A 24728-nucleotide genomic window follows, 5' to 3' on the forward strand; every position below is an offset into this window, starting at 1 on the left:
GCACCAAACCAAAGGTAAGACATCTTTGTAGTCCGGCACAAACATTCAGCACAGTACTCACTGGTCACGAAGTATGTCCCCATCCTGGTTAGGGTAGAAAGCAAGCTTGAAGATCCGATTCATCACACTCCGCTCGATGGCCAGCTGGGCATCCTGAAGCTGCTCCTCACTGGCATTCTGCCATATGACATCCTGAGCCATCGCACCATACAGGAACTGTAGAAAATCCTCCACTTGAGCCGTTTTATCATCAGCAGCAGTAAGTTTCTGAAAGTCTCCAAAAAACAAAAACAAAAACAAAAACAAAAACAAAAAAAAAAAAAAAACAGTATTCTTTAAATAATCCCATAGAAGGAACCCTAGAAAGTGGACACCTGCACCTTCAGTTGTTTTGTTCCCATTACTCTTATCTAAAAGTCTCAAATGGAAAAGTTCTAGAAATGCACATTTGTAGTTTTATTCTCATCTCTTTTGGTATTCACTTCCTTGTCAGGGGGCATGCACCTTTGTAGCACGCATGTGGAGGTCAGGGGCCACTCCTATGAGCTGATTCTCTCTACCATCTGAATCCTAGCAATCAAACTCATCAGGTTTGGTGACATGCTTTCATTCACTTAGCCAGCTTCCCAGGCTGTTCCTACTGTTTAAACTGCACACAGTTCTGCAGGAATAAGTCTAGAAACCCCCATTCTAGACACTGCGGATGAGTTATTCCTTTGGTCAGGACAGCCACACTGTGTCCATGGCCTACTCAGTTCCTCTCTTACAGCTCAGTTGTACTACAGAGAGTTTAAGTCTCCACTATGTAGGGGTAGCCTTAGAACTTGACTCACATGCAAAGGGGGTGGGGGAGTGGGGTCTACAGAAATGATTCTAATTAACAAATGATACTAACACCATAATCTTAAAGCCAAAATATCAAAAGCAGAAAAAAAAAAAGAAATATGTAAACATTTAAATATAAAATATACAGTTTTTAAAAACCATATGAGTACAGCTGAGCCATGGTGAAAATGTCTATATTCTCATCATTTGAAAGTCTGGGATAGGAGGGTCACAAGCTGAAGGCCAGCCTGGGATACACTGAAACTCTGTCTCTCAAAAAAAAAAAAAAAAAAACCCAAAACCATAAAAATCAATGTTGGGCATTACAACACATACCTTTAACACCAACACTTGGGAGTAAGAGGGAGAAAGACCCATATAGTTCATGGCTAGCCATGACTACATACTGAGTTTAAATGCATATGGGTGCTTTGCCTTCATGTATGCCTGATGCTTGCAGCGGCCAGAAGTAGTTAGATTCCCTAGAACTAGAGTTTATGGATGTCAGCTACCACGTGGGTCCTGGGAATTGAATCCAAGTCCTCTGGAAGACCAGCATGTGTTCTTACCTGCGGAGCCATCTCTAAAGCTCCCGTTCCGTTTTAATACATAGATACTCAATCTCAGACAAAAATAATGCAACTTAAGACATTTGGTATCAATCCCGAATATTTTTAATTCTTCTTTCTAAAGCACTGGGGATTGAATCTAGGGCCTCACATTCCAGAAAACAGACACCACTGAGCTTATGCCCTCAGTCTGCTTTTGACACCCACCCCCCATCAGGGGTTCTCTGTGTAGCTCTGCTGTAGACCAGGCTGGCCTCAAACTCAGAAATCTGCCTGTCTCTGCCTCACAAGTGCTGGGACTAAAGGTGTGAGCCACTACTCACTGACTTGCTTTTGCTTTTAGTCTTGAGATGGGGCTGGGGGAGTGTCTCATTAAACGGTGCTAGGTAACCTTGTTTTCCTAATCCTCCCTGGTCTCAAATTCACTCAAGAGCCCAGCAAGGCCTTCAACTTCTGATCTTCCTTCCTCAGCCCCTTGAGCAGCTTGGATTATAGAATTACACTACTGTGTTTATGTTTTGTGTTTTTCCTTTGAGATAGTCTCTTTGTAGCCAAGGCTGACTTAAATTCACAACCCTCCTCCCTCAGTCTCCCAAGTGCTAGGTTACAGGTATGGGACTTCAAAGATTTTTAAAAGCAGGGGATGATAGCATAAAACTTAAACCTCAGATCTCAGGAGGATCTCTGTGATTTCAAGGCCAGCCAGGGATGCATAGTGAGACCTTGTCCTCTCCACCCTAAAAAAAATCCCAAAAACCATAATAGTGAAGGTGCAGTTGGATCTCCATTATTCCAGCTTCCCACTTTGTGAGTGGCCTGCATTCTCAGCATCGGGCTATACCGAATTAGCACTCCATGCGGTCTATGATATATATAGAGGCAGGAAGCAGATCCTGAAGGCAGAGCTGACAAGATCTGCTGCCACAGTCTCACTCTGAGCACCAGGTTGGCAAGGACATGGATGTTGTCTTTTGCGTCTTTATTCCCAGCAGCAGAGCAGTAGACACAGGTGGCTTTCCCCACCCTCCTAAACTAGACACCTGGTTCACAGAATACCACTGTGGAGCACACCAGTCAAAGCTGACACCCACAGATGATAAGGATCTGGTCTTCCCCCAAAAGCATGCTGGAGACACAACAGCCCACCAGGTTAAAGTCTGAATTCTTGATGAGGTCCCTTCAAGTGGCAGGGCTAAAAGTGCACACCAACCCCATCTGGAGTAGGCTGATGCTGATGGCCATGTTTCAGATAGCACACCTGTGGGTAGAGTTCTTTCATCATAGCTTGGGGAACCATTTGGGTTCCTTTCTTTTTTAAAAAATAAATCCTTTATTATTTACTCTTAAAAGATTTATTTTTCCCCTTTGTATGTAATAGCTGGTCCCTCTGAGGGTAAAAGAGGGTGCTGGATCCCGTGGAACTGGAGTTATTGACAACCATGAGCTGCCACACGGGGACTGAGAATCAAACCCTGGTCCTTTGCAAGAATATCAAGTGTTCTTGCAAAATGCTGAGCCATCTTTCCAGCCTTTTTAAGGTTTCAGTCAAAAATCTAAATAAACTGTGCTCATCCAAGCTTCTCCCTGTCTTTCAGAGAACCAATCCCAAAGTCGTTCCAAGAGCACAAAACTTAGGCTTGGGAGATGGTTCAGTAAGAATGACTAGTGGGAAATCCACAGACCCAAGTCAGATCCTCTATTGGTGATTCTTGGCTGTCAATTTAACCACAAATGGAATTAACTAAACCCAAGTAACTGGGCACACCTGTGAAGATTTTTTTAATTAATTAAATCATTTGAAGTAGAAAGACCCACTTTTAATCTGGATCGTTTGAGGTGAGAAGATACACCTTTAATACAGACCTCATCTCCTGCTGGCAGCCCGTATAAAAGACATAGAGGAAGCAAGTTTTCATTACTTGCCTGCTTGTCCTGGTCTTACTGCTAAGTCCATTCCTTCCCTGGCATTAGAACCTACTTCTTCAGGATTCTGGAATCTACTGAAGACCAGCTGAGACGCCTAGCACTGTGGATGGCAGCCATTATTGGACTACCAGGACCACAAGCCTGTAAGCCATTCCAATAAGCCTACATACATATTTTACCAGTTATGTTCCTCTAGAAAACCCTATCACAGATGTGACATGCCCTAACTGAAACTATAAAGAGAAGTAATAAAGAGTATTTTTAAAAGAAGGTAGAAAGATGGCTTTGTAGTTAGAAGCAGCTTGCTACCCTTCCAAAGGATGGAAGTTTGGTTCCCAGCACCCATGTTGGGAGGCTTACATCTGCTTGTAACTTGAGTACTAAAAGATATGATCCCTTTTCTGGCTTACACCCCCACCCCACCCCATACATATACACAAATACTAAAAGTATTCTGTTTTATTATTGTTGTGATTATTTTTTACTGTGCACGGGTGTTTTGCCTGTTTATGTCCATGGCTGGTGCCTGCACAGGTTAGAAGAGAGCAAATCTCCTGGAGACACTGCTATAGGGACTGGAACTTGAACCCTGTCCTCAGGAAGAGCAGCCAGTCGTCATAATTGCTAAACCGTCTGTCTATCTCACCAGTTCAACATCTTAAAGGAAGGGAGGGAGGGAGGCTGACAGGCAGGAGGCAGGTAATTAAGGAACTTCTGTAAGGCATGCTAGCAAGTCCATAAATGTACAAAGCAAAACAATTCTCCCTATGTCACGTGGCTGAAGAGATGTCTGTCTGAATGCATGTAGTTACCTTGAATAAACTCCCTGATCTTCTTTTCTTTGCTCTCAAGCAGTAGCCGCACACAGACAGTGGTAAAATACCGATTGGCCACCTCTTTGTCCCGCAAAACTCTTTGCAAGAGCCTTTCCAAGTGAGCCTGCGTGGTCTGCAGTCCTTGTCGACAGCGAGTTAGATAAGCAATATAGGGAGCTCTCTTCCTGAAAGAGAGAAAAAGAAGTGCTACTGAAATCAGATGTATAGAGGCACATACTTTCCTGAGCAACTAAGAATCTTATTTTTTTTTAAACAATTACTTCGAAGGCTTTGGTTTTTACAAGTTGGCACAAAAGGCTGTAGACAAGCATCTTGGGAACTATTCAATCTGCCAGTTCAAGAAAGAAAACCCTTGTGCATGTTTCTGTGGCACATTATCATAAGCACCTAACTTACAATCTGTCTCCAAGGCCCTTTGCAGGCTCATTTCTTTTATTACAGAAGCATGGTCTCCATGCTTGTAGGACCCCACACTTAACAGAAAATTGGCTGCTGCAACAAAATACAAATTATATACATTAGATCATTAAATAACTACACCACGTATTTGCTTATAATGTTAGTGTGACAAGACCCCTTAAGACTGGGAGCCTACACTCTGCTTAAGAACAGGACTCATACTTCCCCCATACTGGCAAGGGCTTGGTGGCAAAACACAGTAGCAACTCCTAAGATCATCTCTGCTTCTCTGACCTTCTATAGTCTTTCTTGACATATGTTGAAAACAAACAAACAAACAAACAAACAAACAACCCCCCCATCAAGTCATAACCTAGATATCCTGGCCTCACAGTGAAAGAAAACCCATTTATCTGATTTTAAAACTATTTATTGCCAGGTGCTAGTGTACATCTTTAATCTCAGTAAGGAGGCAGAGGCAGGTCAATGTCTCTCTGAGTCTGAGGCCAACCTGGTCTACAGAGAGAGTTCAAGGACAGCCATAGCTCTGTTACATAGATAAACCCTGTCTTGAACCCCCCCCCAAAAAAAAGATATTATTGTACATATATGATTGTGGGTGTAGTTGTGCCACAACATACACATAGAGAGGTCACAGGACAATTTTTGAAAACTCAATTCTCCCCTTTTTGTGAACTCTAGGGCTCTACCTTAGGCTGTCGGGCTTCCACAACCTGTGCCTTTATCTAGTGACATCCTGTAGCCCTGTCTATCTCCCTTTTTCTTTTAAGACTGGATCTCTCCCTCAACTTGGAGCCTGCAGTTTTAGCCAGACAGCAAGCCCCCAGAATCCATGTGTATCTGCTTCTCCCAGATGGTTAGACAGGCACCACCATGCCCACCTTTGGCCTGGGGACTGGAGAACCAAACTTGTATCCTCATGTTTGTGGTTAACACATTGAGCCATTTCCCAACCTCTTTTTTAAAATCTCCTTTTATGGAAAGCTGAAGTAAATTACACTTTTTTATTAGCAAGAAATGTCAGTTAACATTTCTACACTGTGTTGCTTAAAATCTCTATCCATGTACTTTACAACACTAGATTCCTTTCTTCAATAAGGACCAGCCAAAACAAACAAACAAAACATGGTTGTTCTACACTCAGCTCTATAAATAGTCAGGTTGGGAACGGTACCTGTAGTCTTCAGCAATGGATGCCAGCAACTTCCTGCAAGTCCTGTTGTCAAAGCGGCACACACAACGCATTGTTTCTTGAAGTTGAGCCATTAAACTCTTATCTTGTAAATTAATTGCTTCAGCTATTTGAACTTTTAAGAAGCATACAATTTCATTGTCTAAAAACAAACAAAAAACAAGAATTCTGTTAGGATGCATAGCCTTTCAGTATTGGGAAGTCAATTCTTCTATACTACAGATCATTAGAACCAAGCAGTACTGCCACTCTAGCTTATAAAATAAATAATCAGAAATCCAAGTACCAGGACTGGGGAGGGGCCCAGAGGTTAGGAATATGTGCTGCTTTTCCAGAGGACTGAGCTCATAGGAGCACCCATTCCAGGCAGCTCAAATCAATTCCAGCTCTAGGGGCCCTGCCACCCGTTTATGGACTCTGTGGGCACTCAAACACAAATGGCAGATACACAAATATATATATAAAATTTTTTTAGAAGGAGAGATCAAAGTACCCTTAAATGACTTTAAAATATATATATTAAATTGAACCACAGGAATTTCTGTGCATCGGACAGGCTGCACAGGTGGCAGCCTCTGTTGTTCAAGCTGTACACATGAGACTTGCCTTCTGGGTCTGTATGGTCTGGCAATCCGTTCCTTGTTGAATGAGTTAGCACTGGGAAGGCCACAGAGTCTGCAGAGCAAAGTGCGAGCCTCAGCTTCTTTTTTACATCTCTGAAGAATAAGTATAGGACACATGAATTTACTTAAACAGAAATAACCATAGCCTTTTTGGTGGCTGGAGCTGGGACCCAGGACATCTTCAGCCAGATACGGTCACACTTTACAAATATATGCATGTAAGTTAACATGTTAGCTCTGAACTCAAATGTTTCAAAGGATTCTTTAAGAAAAGATCAGTTTCAAAGGACTGGCCCATCAAGGAAAAGCACAGCCTATAGTTCTGGTTGAGCGGGTTAGAATGCTCAGTAGGTTACAGAGACAACAGCCCTTCATCTCCTACAGCACCGTAAGTGCTGAGAGTAGGTAGAGGGCTTGCCACACACAGATGCTGATGACCCAACCTGAAAGCTTCCTACCAGTCTCTCTGCAAATGTTGATCTTGCTTCAGACAAGCCCATCCGCTGACCAAACCAAACCAACAACAAACAAACAAACAAACAAACAAACAAACCAAACAAACTATTTGCTGTGGAAATTTCATGCTGACATTAGGTTCTATGACTCTCAACTGGTGACCCAGCTGCCATTTGGTAGTAGAGCCCTTCCACAGCTTACCATACAATAAAAAGTTAAAAATGGAGAAATGGGACCTGGAGAGATGGCCCAGGTTCAGATCCCAAAACCCACATGGCAACTCACAACTGTCTGTAACTGCAGTTCCAGAGAATCCAACATCCCTACATAGACATACACGCAGGGAAAACATCGATGCACATAAAGTAAAAAGATATATATATTAAAAATCTGAAAACCTGGCTACATGAAGAGAGGAAACTAGTACACACAAGCTGGATTAGGTGCTTAAAGGTGTTCATCTTGTCTGAGGAAGCAGCAACTCCTCAAACAAGTGCAAAGTGTCAGAATCCCAAAGTCACTTTCCTCAAGCCCTGCTGGGAAGAGGCTGTGGGAAAGGAGGATGCCAAGACTGGGCTGCAGCATTTCGAGGGCTGATGTAGGACTTCCCCTGGCTCCCTGGGTGCCTGCTGTGTTGCACATAGGCTGGTGATTCTGCACACACAGTGGCACTGTAACTTGTTTAAGCTACTTGTGTGCTTCTGGGGGCACAGGAGTATTTTTAATTCCTGAATAAATGTTTCTGATATCTGATATCCACAATTGGAGTCTTTTCTTAAAAAAAGACTATTTCACTGTGTGCTCCTGCTGGTCTGACACTCCCTCTGTAGACCAGACTGCCTTCAGACTCAGAGATTTACCTGCTTCTGCCTCCTGACTGTCAGGACTAAAGGTGTGTGCAACCTTGCCTGGCCCAAAGTGAGTTTTTTTTTTGAAAATAGTATATATGTTTCTCTTTAGTATGTGTGTGTGTACATGTGTATGTATATTTCAGGTGTGCATGTGTGTGGGAGACCACAGGACAACCTCAATGACACTCCTCAGGAGATACCACCAACTTTGTTTTCTTGAGATCGGGTCTCTCACTGGCTGAGAGCTAGACTAAGGGAGGGATCCAAGGCCTTCTCAGTGTTGGAATTACAGGTGCACACTATTATGCTTGGTTTTTTCAGGCAGGCACTGAGGATTTAACTCACTTGTACAACAAGCATTTCAAGGACTGGGTCATCGCCCACCCCTTCTTTATACTTAACAATCAGTTGATGTCAACTGATTGCAATGGTGACAGGAACATTCAAAGCCAAATGTGAAAGATTGTAAGGAGGAGAGGGAATGGCAAAAGCAATGTAACTGTATCTTAATTAAGAAAAAATATTTAAAAACAAGAGCCAGGTGATAGTGGCACAATCCTTTAATCCCAGCACTTGGGAGGCAGAGGCAGGTGGATCTCTGAGTTTGAGGCCAATCTGGTAAAGAGTGAGTTCCAGGACAGCCAGGGCTACAAAGAGAAACCTTGTCTCAAAAAAAACAAAACAAAACAGTGCAACCTGCAAAGTTCCAAATCCTAAAAGAATTACCTGTATGAGAAGGCAGAATCCTGAGGGTGGGCTGCTTGGCTGGCAGAGTCTGGGAGATCGTCAGCTGAGATGTTCTGCAGAGCTTCCTCACGAGGAGAATCATGAGCACTTTCACCATCACCCATGACCTCTGAACAAAACCAGCCCCAAGAAAAGAATAGTCCAGTTAATGTGGAAATTTCAGGTACTAGCAGGTATTCAGAGAAAGTTAATCAAAAGCTAATTTGTCTTGTAATAAGAGTTCTTGGAAAAAGAAAACAAATCTTAGACATATAAGGAGGTTATCAACGGCCAGGGCAAATACATAAAGACAGCAGCTATTAGAGCAGGAATAGCTAGCTGTACTTCCTTCCACAGTATCTAATTTGGAATAACTTAATAAAGTTCATATTCACTTAGTAAAGTTCAGCATCACTGAACCACAGAACTAAGAGTCTCAAAAAGCATTTTAACAATACCTTCACTTTAGAGACATGGACTCCTGCCAAATGCTGGAACAGATGCTCACTCATGTATCTTGATTCTCTTCAACAAAGCCCTCCCACACTTAAGACTTACCCAGGGACCAGCTCACAAACACACCACGGCCAGTCTGTGGTTCCCATGTCTGTTATGTTTTTAATTAGTCAGTGAATATGAGATAATATATACATATATAAAGTAAAGGGGCATGGGGCTCAGTCAGTAGAATGCAACTTGCTTAGCATTGGAGAATCCTTGGATTTCATTCCCAGCACCAAATAAAATGGGTGTGGTAATGCATCCCTAGCAGTTGAAGAAGAGACAGGAGGATTAAGAGTTCAAGGCTGGAGACATGGCCCACATGTTAAGAGCACTGGTTTTTCTTTAGAGGACCGAGGATTGGTTCACAGTACTCATACAGTACCTAGCAACTGTGTGTAACTCCAGTTCCAGAGATCTAACACCCTTTGCTGACCTCCATGGTTACCACACACATGTACTATACAGACAGCACATGTAGGCAAAAAGACACATACACATAAAAAATAGAATTCATTTTAAAAGAAAATCAGGTAAATAACTGTTACAGTTAGTTTGACACAAACCTGGGCTACAGGAGACTCTGTCTCACAAAGAAAAAAGAAAAACAAAAAACACCTTTAAGTCAAACGAAATAAAATGTTCCTAAATACTGTATAGGAAATTATGACAAAATGTTGGTAACTTGAAAGTCTAATGTATGGTTTAATAACCCTCGCTGCACTAAAATTTGGCACTTGGGAGGCGGGCAGGAGGATTCTGAGTTTGGGGGCAGCCTGCCCTCCAGAGTAAGAGTCTGTCTTACCACCCTAATCCTGAGAAAGAAAACCAGAGGTAGAATCCCTCCCTGCCCTCAGTTCCTTTTCAGCCTTAGGTGTCCTCCTCAGAACAGCTCAAGTACTGCTCAGTGTACAAAGGCATAGAGATTTAGAAAACTGCTTATGCATTTACATGCTTTTGCTTTCCCTTAATACATCTTGAGGAGTCTGTATTTTTATGACAGGTAGTCAGTATTCCGAGAGAGAGAGAGAGAGAGAGAGAGAGAGAGAGAGAGAGAGAGAGAGAGAGATCGAATGCATCCCCTGTAGAAAAGAAGTACCAAGCAACAAGGGTATCTTAGCCTGAGTTAGCCACCACAGCTCTGCTAAAAGTCCATAACTACATCCAATCTCACTTCTCTAAGTAGTAAAAAGGAGTGGGTGTCCCCACTCATTAAAACATGCACCAAGGTCCTCTGGGCTGTCACCCCAGCCTCATTAGATAACCCTAAACCATCTGAACATCTGGGGTGCCCAGGTTTAGTGGGAAGCTGTAGAGAGGGACATACTAATCTGACGTGCTTACAAAAGCTATGATTTTCAAATACTGTGGTTCCTCTGCACACCTTGTTATTAAGGTTACATTAGTTTGAGTTATCTCGTCTCTAAGATAAACTATCACTGTTGAGGTCTACTGTGATTATCACCTGCACTCTCATCATTTGCCATTGCTCCTTCACTGGGGCTGGTCCGTTTAATGGCATTCCGGTATTTGTCCAGAATATCTTCAGCAACCTGAGCTTGTGCACTGAGCCTAGGGCTGGGCTCATCTGCAGGGGAAAAAAGAGAGACATTTAGTTCCTTGGGTTTATCCCAACTCTGCTGTTAGTATAACACCAGCAGCAGCATCCCAAAGGTAGGTTAGGAGGTCAGACTAAAGAAGGGCGCATATCTCAGTGTTATGAGGCACCATGCAGCTGCCTACTCAACCCCATTGCTAGGTCTAAGAGCTTCCCAAAGCAGGAAACCAGGAAAAGTCATTCCACCTCAGCACTATTGGAACTCTGTATGACTGTGTTAAAGTTCAGTGCAGAAAGAATTCTAAAGTACTAGCTCAAGTCACAGTAACTATCAATTCCTGTTCACACAAGGGTTTCTTTTTGTAGGAGTGGAGGACAAATAGTCTTGCTATATAACCTAGGCTGACCTTTAATTCATTAAGTAGCCCAAGGCTTAGCTTTAATGCTGTGGGTCTCCCATCTAAACCTGCTAATTTTTTTTAATACACACAACTTAATCAGACACCTCCATGCTTAAGGAGAAAAATAATTAGTGAAATAAGACCAAAATCCTTTTTTAGTTTTGATAAATGGTCATCCTTTCTTTGCACAGCACTCTTTTCATCACAGTTGAAAGCTACAGAACATCCTCTTCTATCACACCACCTCTCCATGATGGTGCAGCTGCCAGGACACAGCATTTTTACTCATTACAATGGCCCCTAGCATTCTAGGGGTCTAGGATAGTCCATGAGCCACACAGAAAGCAACTGGTTTCACTGATGGGACTGTTACTCTGACAACCAAATCAGTTATCAAAACTGTTGAACTAGCTTGGTACTGTGGCACATGCTTGTAATTCCAGCACTTGGGAAGTAGAAGTGAACTGTGAATTCAAGACCAGCCTAAGCAACAGTGAAACTCTGTCTCAAAACGTCAAGCTAGGGATATAGCTCAGTGGTTAAGACTTGCTTAGCATTTAAGACCCTGAGTCTGATGCCCAGCACCATACACACAAGTTAGCCTATAGTCTCAAACAGTAGCCATTAATGGACTGATATGGATCTTCAATAGAAAATAAAGTTCCTCAAACTCCTGAGATTGCGCCAGTTGAACAGGTAACCCATCTCTATATTCTGGTAGAATTCCATTTGTAAACATTTCTAAAGTAGCATCAAAACCTCTATGTGTGTATGCGAGTATGTATGACAACAGCAGCTAATAGTTACTGCCTTTGTACCATGTGCTAGTGACCTTGTTGTAAGCATCTTGTGTGGACACTTCCTCATCATACAACTACACACAGAAGCGCACCACAGCAGAGTAAGTGTGGGGCAGGGAGACTGAGCAGCATGTTCACGGGCCTTTCCTCTCCATAAAACAAGTATCAGCTGCTCATGTTTCTATAAAATACCTCAAGTTATACAGATGATTCACAAAGTTGTGGTTTGCATATTTTTCTTTTTGGGGACAGGTCTCTCTATAGCCTACACTGGCCTTGAACTTGTAGCAAACCTCCTGCCTCAGACTTGTAAGTTTGGGGATTATAGGTGTAAGCACACCTGACTTCCAAATACACTTAAATGTCTGCAATAACAATATAGTCATGACAAGAGAGTCATAATCAGTGGTGGACTTTTTCAAAATGCAACCACTGCAGAATTTTTTTTAAGGAGTAATATTTTTGGTTATAGCTTTTAAAATATTTTTTTCTTATTATCTATCAATCTATCTATCAATCTATCTATCTATCTATCTCTCTATCTATCTATCTATCTATCTATCTAGTATTTTTTGAGTGTCTCATGAATGCAAATGTACTGCATGTGTTCCTGGTGCCTGAGGAGGACAGAAGAACCTTTGGACCCGAAGTTACAGGTAGCTGTGAACCAACATGTCAGTGCTGAGAACTGAACCCAGGTTCCCTGTAAGGGCAACAAGTGCTCCAAACTGCTGAGCATCTCTCCAGCCCCACTGGTTATCTTTTCAGAGTTCACAGGACTGTGAAAAGGGTCAAATATAAACTGGAGTCATAATGGAGAGCACCTGACAGGTGTGTATGAGCCCAGGCTCAATCCCCAGCACTGCTAACAATGCACAACAGCAACAAGAAAGCTATGGGCACAAAGGGATTCTCAGAGAAAAACAACAGACAATATAAATATCTCAACAGCAAGAGAAGAGTTACACTGCAGTGTAGGAGAATCAAATTGCTTTACAGCCAACAAAAATTATTCAAAAGCCACCTGTATCCAGTAGAAACTGGGAAATGTATGAAGCACGGTAAAGGTAAACACAAAGTTATACATATCTAATTCAGTGACAGAAAAGTCACCATTTACAGGCCCTGAGAAAGATTGGGAGATCGTAAGGAAGCCAGTTGTTAGAGTGGCAAGATTCTGGCCAGGCTAATAAGGAATATATATAATAACATGTCAAACTGATTTCATGGTAACCTCCAAGTGATCATTAGTTAGGATTGGGTAGAATTTCTCCAATAAGAAAACTAAGCTTCTTCAATCAGATTCAAAGAAGATTAGCTATGTTATGGGGGCAGGAGGCACTGGATGGATAGGGACTTACTTTACTTAGCTTCAAAAAAAAAAAAAAAAAAAAAAAAAAAAAAAGATCATTGACCAAAACCCCTTACTACTTAAACTTCTTCAAAGTTGTTAAATAGTTTGTATACAAAGCTACTCCACACAGTGTAATTCGGCTTATGGACACTGCAGTACTCTCCTCTGTTCTTTTTTAAGACAGGGTCTCACCAAGGCTGGCCTCGAACTCACTATGTAGACCAAGCTGTCCTCAAACTCCTGCCTCTGCCTCCTGAGTGCTGGGATTAAAAGAACGTGGCAGCATCCTCAGTGGCATGTGTATACTTCTAACAGCAGGAATGAAGAACATGGGAAAACATACAAAGACATTGCCCAAAAGACAGTATCTTTTCACCTCTTCCCCAAAACACTGGAAGGTCCCCAAAGGTCATGTGTAATCTCATTTAATTCCCACAGTACCTACTATGGTGTCTGGCATGAGTCAGATAATCAACAGTTGCTCTTAACAGGGAACTGTGGCCTGTTGAACCTGTCTCTTTCTGTTCGTCCCTTTATTATGTGAAAGTTACTGTATCTAACAAAGAAGAGATATATAAGCTGAAATATGGAGGGACACCTAACATGCACAAGTAGACATTAGAACACGTATCAGAATGGGACGCTGCATGCATTGTGCTGGTCACTTTTGAGACCATGTTCTAAAGACTTTTTCCACTTTTAAATTTAAAAGCTTACTGTAACTTAGTAGGATGGGAAGATAACACACCTTAAAATTAAGATAAGGAAAAAAGAAGTGAGAGGTGAACTCCCCTCTAGATGGTCTACAGCATCTAAGAATCAATGCACAGCTATCAGATTCAAATATGGTCATTCGTGCTAGCTCTCACAGATGCTTTTAAGGTACCGAAGAAGCTGCAGAAATGTAGGTGTTGAATAAGAAAGATCCCTAAAGCTCTGCCATGGGTCAGACAGCAGTTATAATGGTTCAAGCTGTAAAAAAAATTAGTGAAGTCTTTTACTACAATGGTTGGCATCTGTAATACTGTTTGAACAAATACTTTAATCATTAAAAAATAGCATGATTCGATAAAATAGCATTTCATAGTGATCCTGAATAAGCTAGAGCAAACTACAGATGAAAATAAATTTGGTGTCCTATAATCAGTGTTTGAGAAAACTGTCCAACCAGTGATCCAGAGCCAGGGCATGCAGAGCACTGGGCGGCTCCACACTCCAGCAGTCATGAGGCATGGTCCCTGGTGCTGAGCTGTCAGGCAGGCTTTGTCAGAAATAGGTTATGGTAATGAGGATGGTGATGGTGGTGGTGGTCTGTAGGAAGAGACCCACTGTGGCCTCTAGGAGGAAACCACAGAGCCATGAAGAACATACTCCCGATCGTACACACACAAACACACTCTTCTAAAAAGGCAACGCTTATGGCACCCAAGAAAAAGTGTTATGAAATATGTGCTCTGGGAATGAAGGAGCCAGGAAGCCCATGGGGTCTACAAACCTGTGAGTGTTGAGAATCTGTCAGGCCCCAGATCATCTTTGTCTTTTTCTTGTTTTTCTTTCTTTCTAAATGGTATAGGAGCTGGAAATTAAATAAAGTCAGTACTGTGACATATAACATACTACACTCCTCGGAAGTTAGCTGGCGTGCCAACATTTCTAAGTGTAAGGAGGTTGAAACTTTAAAAGCTACGAAATCCCAAGCGTCAACTGATAATCGTTCTTAAAATAGCATCAAAGGTTCTTAAAGAAGCTTTCAGAATCTACTGTGGAGTCATTTGCCATAGAAAGAATGATTTAATGAGGATCCACTGAGAGTAAGTCAAAACCAATGCTTTGCAGAAAGAACAGAGTTCCTGCCTCATGCACTCCTCTCCATTAAGTGGGTCAGAGCACGGGTAGATGCAGGGCTCCTCAGCTCCTCAGCGCCACAGCCTCGGAAAGGTCTATGAAAGAGGACCCCAACTTTTGGGCAATATCTTTTTCTAGGAAGAGAACTTTTGCCAACTCAAAGGATGTCAGGCTATTCAAGAAAAATCAATGTATCCAACTTCCTTCTATGATAGACACCAGCTACATCTGCAGGGCACGCACGCTTTCAATGCACAGAGACATGAAAAGCTTAGATTTGCTCCAGGAATGTCAAAATGGCAATTCAACGTTAAGTTAACAGCAGCATGTGGAGTCCTCCACGTTTAATGACAGTGACCGGCATGATCTCCATCTAGGACACCACAGCCACTTCCCACAAGAGCAGGGCCTTTTAAAGCTCTGCCAGAGCATTCATCTCAAGGACAGCAGCCCTACACTTCCACACAGCTAGAAACAGCCCCTCAGCATCATAGAGGCGTGGCCACACTGCTCTCCAAAGTGACTTGAGGCTTTGTTCTTACACACAGCACTCTAAAGTTTTATGAAATTACCTTTAGGCATAGCTGAAACAAAACGCTTTCTCCACCAGGGCCTGCTCCTGTCTGACCTCTCGTCATCACTGTCCTTGCGTTCCTCAGTCTGTAGAGAGAATGGGATGTGTTATTTGGAGTTGAGTACAAAATAAATTGCTATGAAAAGGTTTCCAGTAATCTGTAAGTCAGTCTGATTTGTCATAGAACAACACTGTTGGGTGCTAGCAGGGGAAAAGGATACTGCTAGGGATGGAACCCAGGGCACCTTACCATTGAGCCACAGCACAGAAAACTACTGCTACTGCCCCCCAGGCACTCTCTGGAATAGGGACGAATGCCCTTCAGGACAGCCTGAGGCTTTGGGGTGGGGAGAGGTACTATCACTATATTGCTAGCAAACCAAAGGCTTAACAGAATGAGTTATGGTGGCTACCCATAGAACTATCAAGGAAGGGACTAGAGTAGAACTCATTAGGAGAGTAAGTGCTTAGGAGGAACAGGCTCTGGGTTCAATCCACAGCACAAAAGCAAAAGAAAACAAAATAGGAAACCCTAAGTAAATGCAGTGCAGTGAATTTTAACAGGGGGAAGATGGTGTGGTACCTCGATAGTAACCTGGTGTGTCAGAACTGAGTCTGAGAACAATGCTTTCAGCTGCCTGATAAAATGGCTCCTGATATTAAGGGTTGTTAGTTTTTGTTTTGAGACAGGGTCTCAATGTGTAGCCCAGGCTGGCCTCAAATGCACTATTTAAACCAGGCTAACCTCTTTATCACAAACTACCTCAGCCTCCTAACTACTGGAATTATAGACATGAGCTACTGTGTTCAGCTCATAAGGCCTTTTTTATGAAAGCAGGATTTCTGTGTGTGGCCCTGGCTGTCCTAGAACTCGCTCTGTAGACCAGGATGGCCTCAAACTCACAGAGATCTACCTGCCCCTGCCTCTCAAGTGCTGGGATTAAAGGCGTGCGGCACCATGACTGGTCATGAGTCCTTTTTATAAATGAAGAATGTGAAGCTAAATGAGGTGATCTTATATATGACACAGCTGACCATCAAACCTAGATCTGCCTACCCTCTCTGATCACCAGTTATACAGTTAACTCTGCTCACATGGAAGGGCAGACTGATCATTACTAACCTATAATGTGACCTCAGAAAAATCTCAGAATTTTCATTTTTGTTTTGATTTACACAATTGGGATTATACATTCTTGGCCTTTTCTCTCTGCCCACCAATCCACTCTTATTCTCAGAGTGCTTTCTTCTTTGTGAGTAACCAAATCTATTTCTACTTAGAAGAAGTATCTCTTAAAAGGCTTCATGTGAACAAAGAAGAGGAAATTACTACTAATCATCAACAATAGGTAATTTCTCCGGGCAGAGAGATGAGGGCTTATGTGGCAGGAAAGTTTGAGGACAGCTTATCTACAGGCAAACTCCTTTGGAACACACATGAAGAACAATGAAAGCAGATTTTCCACCATGGAGGGAGGGGTTAAAGCACAAGAAAGGGGGGAAGACAAAATAAAATCTGTTATTTCTAGACTGAAACTAAAGCCTCAGTGGTCTCTCTATGCCAAGAAAGACAGATAGAAATGAATACAGAGTAACAACACACACACACACACACACACACACACACACAGCCTCTGACTGTCTGTGTTTCTGTCTCTTTCTCTCTCTAGCTCTATTCACTGAGAGGCTCTGAGAGCAACAACACGCCACAGCAATGAGTTCTGAATCTCAATTTATAAAAAATAGTTTTGACCAAAAGGACCTTGAGACCCTTGGAGAAATAGCTAACACCAGGAGGAAACAATACAATGAAGCACCTCAGCCCTGGATGCTCTTCCAAAAGACACAGGTCTGATTCCCAGAACTCGCATGGTGGCTCACAGCCTTCTGTGACTCTAGTCCCAGGAGACCCAATGTCCTTTTCTGGCTTCTGCAGGTGCTATTTGTACATGGTACATAGACATACATTTGGGCAAATGTGCAAATACATTATACACAGAAAATAAAAATAATCTCAGAGGAGGAAGAATGGGAAACTATACTCAGACTGTAATATATGAGAGAATAAAAAAATAAAAAATAGTGGTGGCACACGCTGATCTCTGAGTTCAAAGCCAGCCTGGTCTAGAGAGTGAGTTCTAGGACAGCCAGGCTACACAGAGAAATCTTGCCTTAAAAAACAAAACAACAACAACAACAACAAAAAAATCTCAAGAAAACTGGCCAAGGCGAAACTGAACGAGCAGCAGAGCAATGTAGTAAAAGGCTGACTGACAGGCAACACACACACTGCTGTGTCCCGTGTCCCGCCACTATAGCCATAGACTAGGCACAGTGACTCTCCAGCATAACCATAGACTCAGCACTCAGAAACCAGACACATAGATTATCACAAGTTCAAGACCAGCCTGATCTACATAGTGAGTTTCCAGTTAGCTTGGGCGATAATGAGATCTTGTCTCAAAAACCAAGGACAACAAAAACTAAATGAAAAGAAGGTAATGCTGCTGGCTGGGGAGACGATGGAGAGAGTCTGTCAGAGAGCTGATGAGTGCAATTGCATGCAGAATAATGTGGCATGTGTAGAAAACTTCCAAAGTCATCGAAAAGGGAGAGAACTGGGTTGGAAACTTATTTTTAAGTGAGGAAGAAGTGTTTGTTTTCCCAACTTTATGACTTTCAAATCACAAGTGATACACCTCATTTAACCACCTCAAAAGTGTCCTAAGTGTGATTAGACACAAAACTGCATGAAGAAAAGATCTAAATGCTGTCAAAGGCAAGCGTCTTACAAAATCCAGTTCTAACAGCATGACGGACTACTAAACAAATTTTTCTGTCTTTTCTTTTTTTTTGAGACATGGTTTCTCTGTGTAGCCCTAACTGTTCTGAAACTTTCTATGTAGACAAGGCTAGTCTCAAACTCACAGATAAATGTGTCTCTGCCTCCCAAGTGCTGGGATAAGAGGCATGCACCACGCCTCCCAGCATGACAGATCATCTTTAATCACAACCATGGTCACCCTTAATCTTGAATTCAGAGTCCATATTCATTTCAGACATCATGGGAACCCAACAGACAGAACACTAACCTGACCATAACATGCAAATTCTACATGGCTGTGTCCCATACCTCTCCTCTCGAAGAGTCCTTACTCGGGGATGAAGATGATGAGTGAGGTGCAGCCACCAAAGAAGTAGCACCAGTGGCTGCAGCTGGAGGGAGTTCATCATTCCCTGGACGCCGGTTCCAGCTGGGGTCACTCATGGGCCGCCGCACAGAAGATACTATATCAGAGCTTCTGCTGCGCACTAGCCTCTCAGGGTAAGAGTGCCTCTGCCTGAATGCCTCCATTTCAGCTGCAGTCAAAATGTGAGAACCAAAGTTGGGCAACCTGGCCTCATTTCCTCCCACTGCACCTTCCAGGATCGGAGGATCTGGAGGTGGATGTGAGGGTCGGGCATAGTGAACCTTCGGCCTTACCACAGCAGAGGCTCCTGTAACACAGAAAAGAAGCTTTGCAGAAGAGATAAAACTAATCAACAAAGGTCTACATCTCTTGCTTCTGTTTATTACAGAGTCCAAAAGTTCATGCCATAAGCTTACCTTCATGTGAGGACAGTGGATCAAACATGGCAAGCAGAGACTCTGACTGAGAGGGAGGAGAGGTCAGCTGGTGGGCGCCTACAACAAGAAGGCACACCATGAAATCAAGCCAGACACTGAAGAAGACGCTGAGACTCTTCCACACTTTTTCTCTCTTAATTAGAACTTAAGGAGCATACCAGTAATAAATGACACCAATAAGTATCAAATTCTGATTATCCTGCATTTAAATCTGCATGTAGGAATTCTCACTCCATTTAGAGGAAACAGCATTACCTTATTACCTAATGGACAAATACTATCATGGTTAGTGTGAAGAAGGCCACCAGAGACCTCATCCATATTTTAAGTAATGGCTCAGTCTCTTTAAGACTCACTTCTCCCTCCAAAAAACAAGCATCACTATCTAAAGAAGAGGTGGAGAACTGTAGAATTTGACAGTCTAATATTACTTTCAGCAAATGACTTGATTTTAAAAAGAATCCATGGATGAAATGAATATTAATGCCATAAAACTAACTCTAATTTCTAAATATACTATTTTAGACTACAGAACTACTCCCAAAAAGATGCTCCTAAACACGTCTTAACACAACTAGAAATATTAAAATAGGAAGTATAAAGAGAATAAGACTTTCTCCATTCATGGATTTCCTCATGACAGATTTCTAGAAGTAGTTCTAGCTGAACCAAATTTAGATTATGAACATTTAAATCCCCAAGTACACATTGACAAGTTATGCCTGAAGAGGTATATTAATGGGCCAAATACCAGCAGTATATGGTCTTTGTTATTCTTGCTTTGTGGATTTGTTTTTAATATTACTTACTTTTATTTTGTGTGTATGAGTGTTTTGTCTGCATGTATATCTGTGTACCATATGCATGTAGTACCACTGGAGGCCAGAGGAGGATGTTGGGTCCTTTGGAACTGGAGAGAAAGACAGTTGTGAGCTGCCATGTGGGTTCTGGGATCTAATCTAGTTCCTCTGGAAGAGCAGACCGAGCCATTTCCCCAGACCCACTCTGTCCTATAGGCTTTTGTTTTTGTTTTCTCTTTTGTCTTTCTACTTTTGTTTTTTTTGGACAAGGACTACTATGTAGACCAGGCAGATCTCAAACTCATAGATATTTCCCTGCTTCCACCTCCTGAGTACTGATATGATATCTTAAAAGCCATGGTCACTCCCACACTTACCATGGGCTATGTCATCCATGTCTGGACTAGTTACAGAATCTTTACCCCCAAAATCAGAGCTGCACTCAGATCTCAGGTCTTCAATCTTATTGGGAATATCCTCCGATGTAGCACTTATACCTTAAAAAAAATAAATAAATAAATAAAAAATACAGACTAAATTAACTGCAAGAAGAAAAAAGTAGTTATACAAAATTCTATCAAGTTTGGAGAAATTCCTTTTCAAATTATCTACACATGTGAGTCACTGAGTGCTGTGAAGTTACTACTGTTGCTCAGATACACTGATCTTGCTTTATACAGTATCATCAGAATTACATTGTAGCTACCAAAAGTATCAAGAGCTGAAAGAGGAACTGTTTGTCAATTATTTCAACAGGCTGTAAAAGCCACACATTAAGTTCTCAAAGATTATAGAGGCTTAAATTAATTCTGTTCCCTGGGAATTGCTGAGCTCCTAAATAACATATCTCTTGAAAATGAAGATAAAGGTCAGTGAGAGAGCACATGATTAACATGTCCTGAGTTCTGAGTTTAATAGCTAGTATAATACCATAAAACAACAACAAACGCAGTATCTCTCTGCTAACACTTATAAACAGAAAGAAGGGGATGCCTTCAAATTCCTAGTCCTTAAAACAAGACAAACATACCGGACACAACACTGAGGCCTGGTGTGCTGGGGCGGGAACTGACCTCCCTGACATCCGTATCATCAGATGTACTGCCCAGTCCAGAACAGCTCTCCAGCTCTTGGAGGCGCTCTTCCTGCTTTAAGTCTGGAGCCTCTGAACAGAAAACAGGAAGAAAACCTAGTAATTCTGTGAGATTACAAAATTTCAGCTTTTGTGACTTATACACTCTATTGGGGAATAAAGAAAATTTTAAGGCTAAGCTACTTAGCAAAGCTTGTTAGATGATTTCTTCCTCATATACACACTAGTTTGTTATGTACAGATGACAACTATTTATAGACTACTCTTTTAAAAAACTGCATATTCTTGGTTAACAGGTAAACTGAATAGGAGCACAAAATAGTATACATTCTATCAACTCTCTCTATATTTCAATGTTTCAGAAGCACTGATAATGGACATGAGGGTGGGTGCTCCTGGCACTCTCAGAGGCAGGTGGATCTCTGTGAGTTTGAGGCCAGCCTGAGCTACATGATGAGACCTGTCTCACACCATTCCCCAAAAGGAAAAGGACAAAAATAATTTTTTTACTTAATAATTTATCTACTAACTTTCTGAGATGGGAATCTCACTATATAGCACAAGCTAACATTACATGTATGTGCCATCAAATTAATTATCTTTTCAGAGACTGAAGCTATGGCTCAGTGGTAAAGAGTACTTGGTGCTCTTATAGAAGAGCTGGGTTCAGTTCAAAGCACCCACATGGCGGCTCACAAGTGACTGTAAGCCCACTTCCAGGGGATCTGATGTTCTCCTGGCCTCTGCAGGCACTGCACTCATGCTATGCAAATATATACATCACACAACCTCAAAACATAAAATAAACATAATAAATTAGTGTGGAAGAGATAATTCAGTGGCAAAGAGTGTAGCTGGTCCTCAGAGGATGGGACTTAGTTCTCAGCACCCACATTAGGTGGCTCACAATTGCATTTAACTCCAGCTCTAAGCCCATAAGACTCAGTAACCTCTTCTGCAGTCCGTGGGCCCCTACATTTACATCTGCACATACCCATATGAACATACAATTGTAAAAAACTCTTTTATCTCAAAAAGATTATTATAATAAGCAATCACACAAACTTTCAGACATCTCTTAAAATGGAAAAGTTATTCCCAAGGAAAACTTTACATTTATTGTGTTTGCATGTGCGTGTTTCTCTACTTCTGAAGACTGAACTCAGGTCATCAGGCTTGGCTGTAAGAACCTTTATTCACTAAGCTATCTCACTGGCCTGGCCATCCCGGGATAAACGTAAGGGTGTTGACTAGGAACTCCAACGTGTAGTCTGAGCTGGGCTGCTGCTCTCATTCTAGGATTATATGGTGAAAGATATGCACATAATAAGACTGAACACATCTACACACAAACTGTCTCAAACAATTACTTCAAATATAACTTAACACAGACTCAGAAACACTTGCTTTGTCGTTGTCATTACCCTTCCTCCCCTTCTCTCTCTTTTCAAACAGGGTTCTCTTGTGTGGCCCTGGCTGTCTATCCAGGAACTCCATAGACCAGACTGGCCTCGCCTCAGAGATCTGCCTGCCTCGTCCTCCAGAGTGCTGGGATTAAAGGCCTGCACCACCATCACCCAACAGCACTTGCTATGTTAATCAATGCTGACCAGCAATACATTTTTTCTTGATAGATAAAAAGTGTTCTAATTTTCTACTTGGAACTTTTAACAGTATGATTGCCTGGTATTTGCCATATCTATACTGAGTCATCAGGTGCTGTGGTAAATGTCTGAGAATCTAGTACTCAGAGACTGGGTAGGAGGATTTAAATTCAAAATCAGCCAAGGTCAGACCCTATCTCAAAAAACAAAATAGACAAACATATAAATGTATATCATTTGACAAAATATACCTAATATAAAAATTAAGGCACCTTACATGCTAAAGTCCTACACAAAGGAAAAAGCGAACGACGACAGCATACTAACCTGAGTCACTTGGCAATACCTCTACGCTCCAAGCTTCACTTGTGGTCTCTGATATGGTAGAGCCAGTGCAGGGGTCAAGGAGAACTGACCCTGAACCTGGAAGGCACAGCAAACTGCCTAATACATTCTCTGCTGCTGCACCTGTACAACCAGTGAGAGCAGATGTTAGGAAGAAAGCAGTGAGGGGAGCCTCTTAACACTGAGGAAGTGGCTGAGGTAGGAATCACCTCATTTAAGCATGAGACTAAAAGCACCAAGTTCCCAGTTGGGAACACTGGCACAACCTCTTTTTCATTATTTAGTTTATATGTACACGTGTGTCTGAGGTATATGCACTTTGTACATGTAGGAGCTGGAGCAGATCAGAAGAGGAATCAAATACCCTGGAACTAGAGTTACGGACAGCTGTGAGTCACCATGGTCCTAGGAACTGAACTTGGATCCTCTCCTCTGCAAGAGCAGTAAGTGTAGTGGTTATATCCATTAAGCCATCTCTGCAGTCCCAAACCTACTTTCACTAAGTTCCTCATGCTTAACTCAATCTCTCTGCAAAGAAAACACATCTCTAGGCTCAAGTCACTTTGATTGTTCTAGAGATTTATTAACTTTATATATGAGTGCTCTATCTGCATTGCATGGACATCTGCATACCAGAGCATCATATCACATTATGCATGATTTAGTCCACCATGTGGTTGCTAGGAATCGAACTTAGGACCTCTGGAAGACCAGACAGTATTCTTAATCACTGAGCCATCTCTCTAGGTCCTCATGTCAATTTATTTTCACCAAGGTTTCTAGCAAATCTTATCTATGTCCTTGATATCTTTTTTTTCTACCTTTATAAAATTTATAGTCCTAAGGAGACTATAAAAATCCAGGGAATATTTAACATAACCATAGAAAGTTATACTAGCCAAACATGTTTTCTTCCGACATAATAGCCACAAATTCAAAGCATTAAATACATTTACAAGAGACGACATGGCTCCTTCACAACAGTCAGCCAACCGCAAATACTGCCTGTGGCCAACAACAACCCTGCTTTGGCATGTGGAAGAAAGTAATGCAAAGCCAATTGAGAACCCTCTGTACACTACTAAAAACACAAGTGAAAGGAATGAAATATTATTACTATATGTCTGTGTTCCACAGAGTCAGAATGAAAAGAGACAGCTCAGCAGTTAAAAACTGGCTTCTTTTCCAGAGAACTGGGCTTAACTCCCAATTACATAGCAGCTCACAAGTAGCTGTAACTCCAGTGCCAGAGGCTCCAACATTCTCTTCTGGCCTCCACAGCTACCTCAGACAAGTGGTGCAGACATTACACTGGCAAACATTCATACACATAAAAAATAAAAGCAAAGAAAAAATACTCCAGATGGGAATTCTATACTACATTTGATTCAATCTAATAAAAGAACAACTCTATTTCAAGTCAAAAAAAAGTTTGAGAATAGTTACAAGTAGAAACTACCTTTTACAGGTATAATATCAAACTAAAAATAAGGGCCTAGAGAAATGGCTCAGTCGTTAGGAGCACTTATTGCCCTTGCAGAGGACCCAGGTTCAGTTACAGCACCCACATAGTGATTCACAAATGTCTGTAGTGCTAATTTCAGGGGAGCCAATGGCCTCTTTTGACTTCTGCAGATACCAAGTACATATATGGTACACATATATTCAATGCAGACACATACACATGAAATAAAAATAAAACTTAAAAGAAAAAAGAATATCTGGAACTTGTTTAAGCATGAACGGGACAGTGGAAGAATGGGAAAACAAAACTGGCCATGTGTGTCCAGTTGCTGAAGCT

General features: G+C 41.8%; 1 protein-coding gene across 7 annotated transcripts in view; it reads right to left on the reverse strand.

Annotated features, from left to right (window-relative positions):
* The window catches only part of GAPVD1 (GTPase activating protein and VPS9 domains 1), a 69800-nt gene that overhangs the window by 5404 nt on the left and 39668 nt on the right, over positions 1 to 24728 (reverse strand). For 4 of the 7 annotated variants that reach the window (XM_080927318.1, XM_080927316.1, XM_080927315.1 and 1 more), the window contains 13 exons: positions 22910 to 23050; positions 20916 to 21050; positions 20263 to 20382; positions 19065 to 19142; positions 18591 to 18955; positions 15456 to 15543; positions 14534 to 14614; positions 10391 to 10513; positions 8425 to 8554; positions 6375 to 6484; positions 5751 to 5910; positions 4133 to 4320; positions 62 to 275 (listed from right to left, as the gene is read on the reverse strand). In XM_080927318.1, the coding sequence (XP_080783444.1) occupies positions 62 to 275; positions 4133 to 4320; positions 5751 to 5910; positions 6375 to 6484; positions 8425 to 8554; positions 10391 to 10513; positions 14534 to 14614; positions 15456 to 15543; positions 18591 to 18955; positions 19065 to 19142; positions 20263 to 20382; positions 20916 to 21050; positions 22910 to 23050 (1933 nt within the window). The remainder of the gene's footprint in view (positions 1 to 61; positions 276 to 4132; positions 4321 to 5750; positions 5911 to 6374; positions 6485 to 8424; positions 8555 to 10390; positions 10514 to 14533; positions 14615 to 15455; positions 15544 to 18590; positions 18956 to 19064; positions 19143 to 20262; positions 20383 to 20915; positions 21051 to 22909; positions 23051 to 24728) is intronic. The other 3 variants (XM_080927320.1, XM_080927319.1, XM_080927317.1) reach the window with 1 other exon arrangement.

The sequence above is a fragment of the Micromys minutus genome (genome assembly GCF_963924665.1).
Source record: "Micromys minutus genome assembly, chromosome: 13".
In the NCBI taxonomy this organism is placed as follows: domain Eukaryota; kingdom Metazoa; phylum Chordata; class Mammalia; order Rodentia; family Muridae; genus Micromys; species Micromys minutus.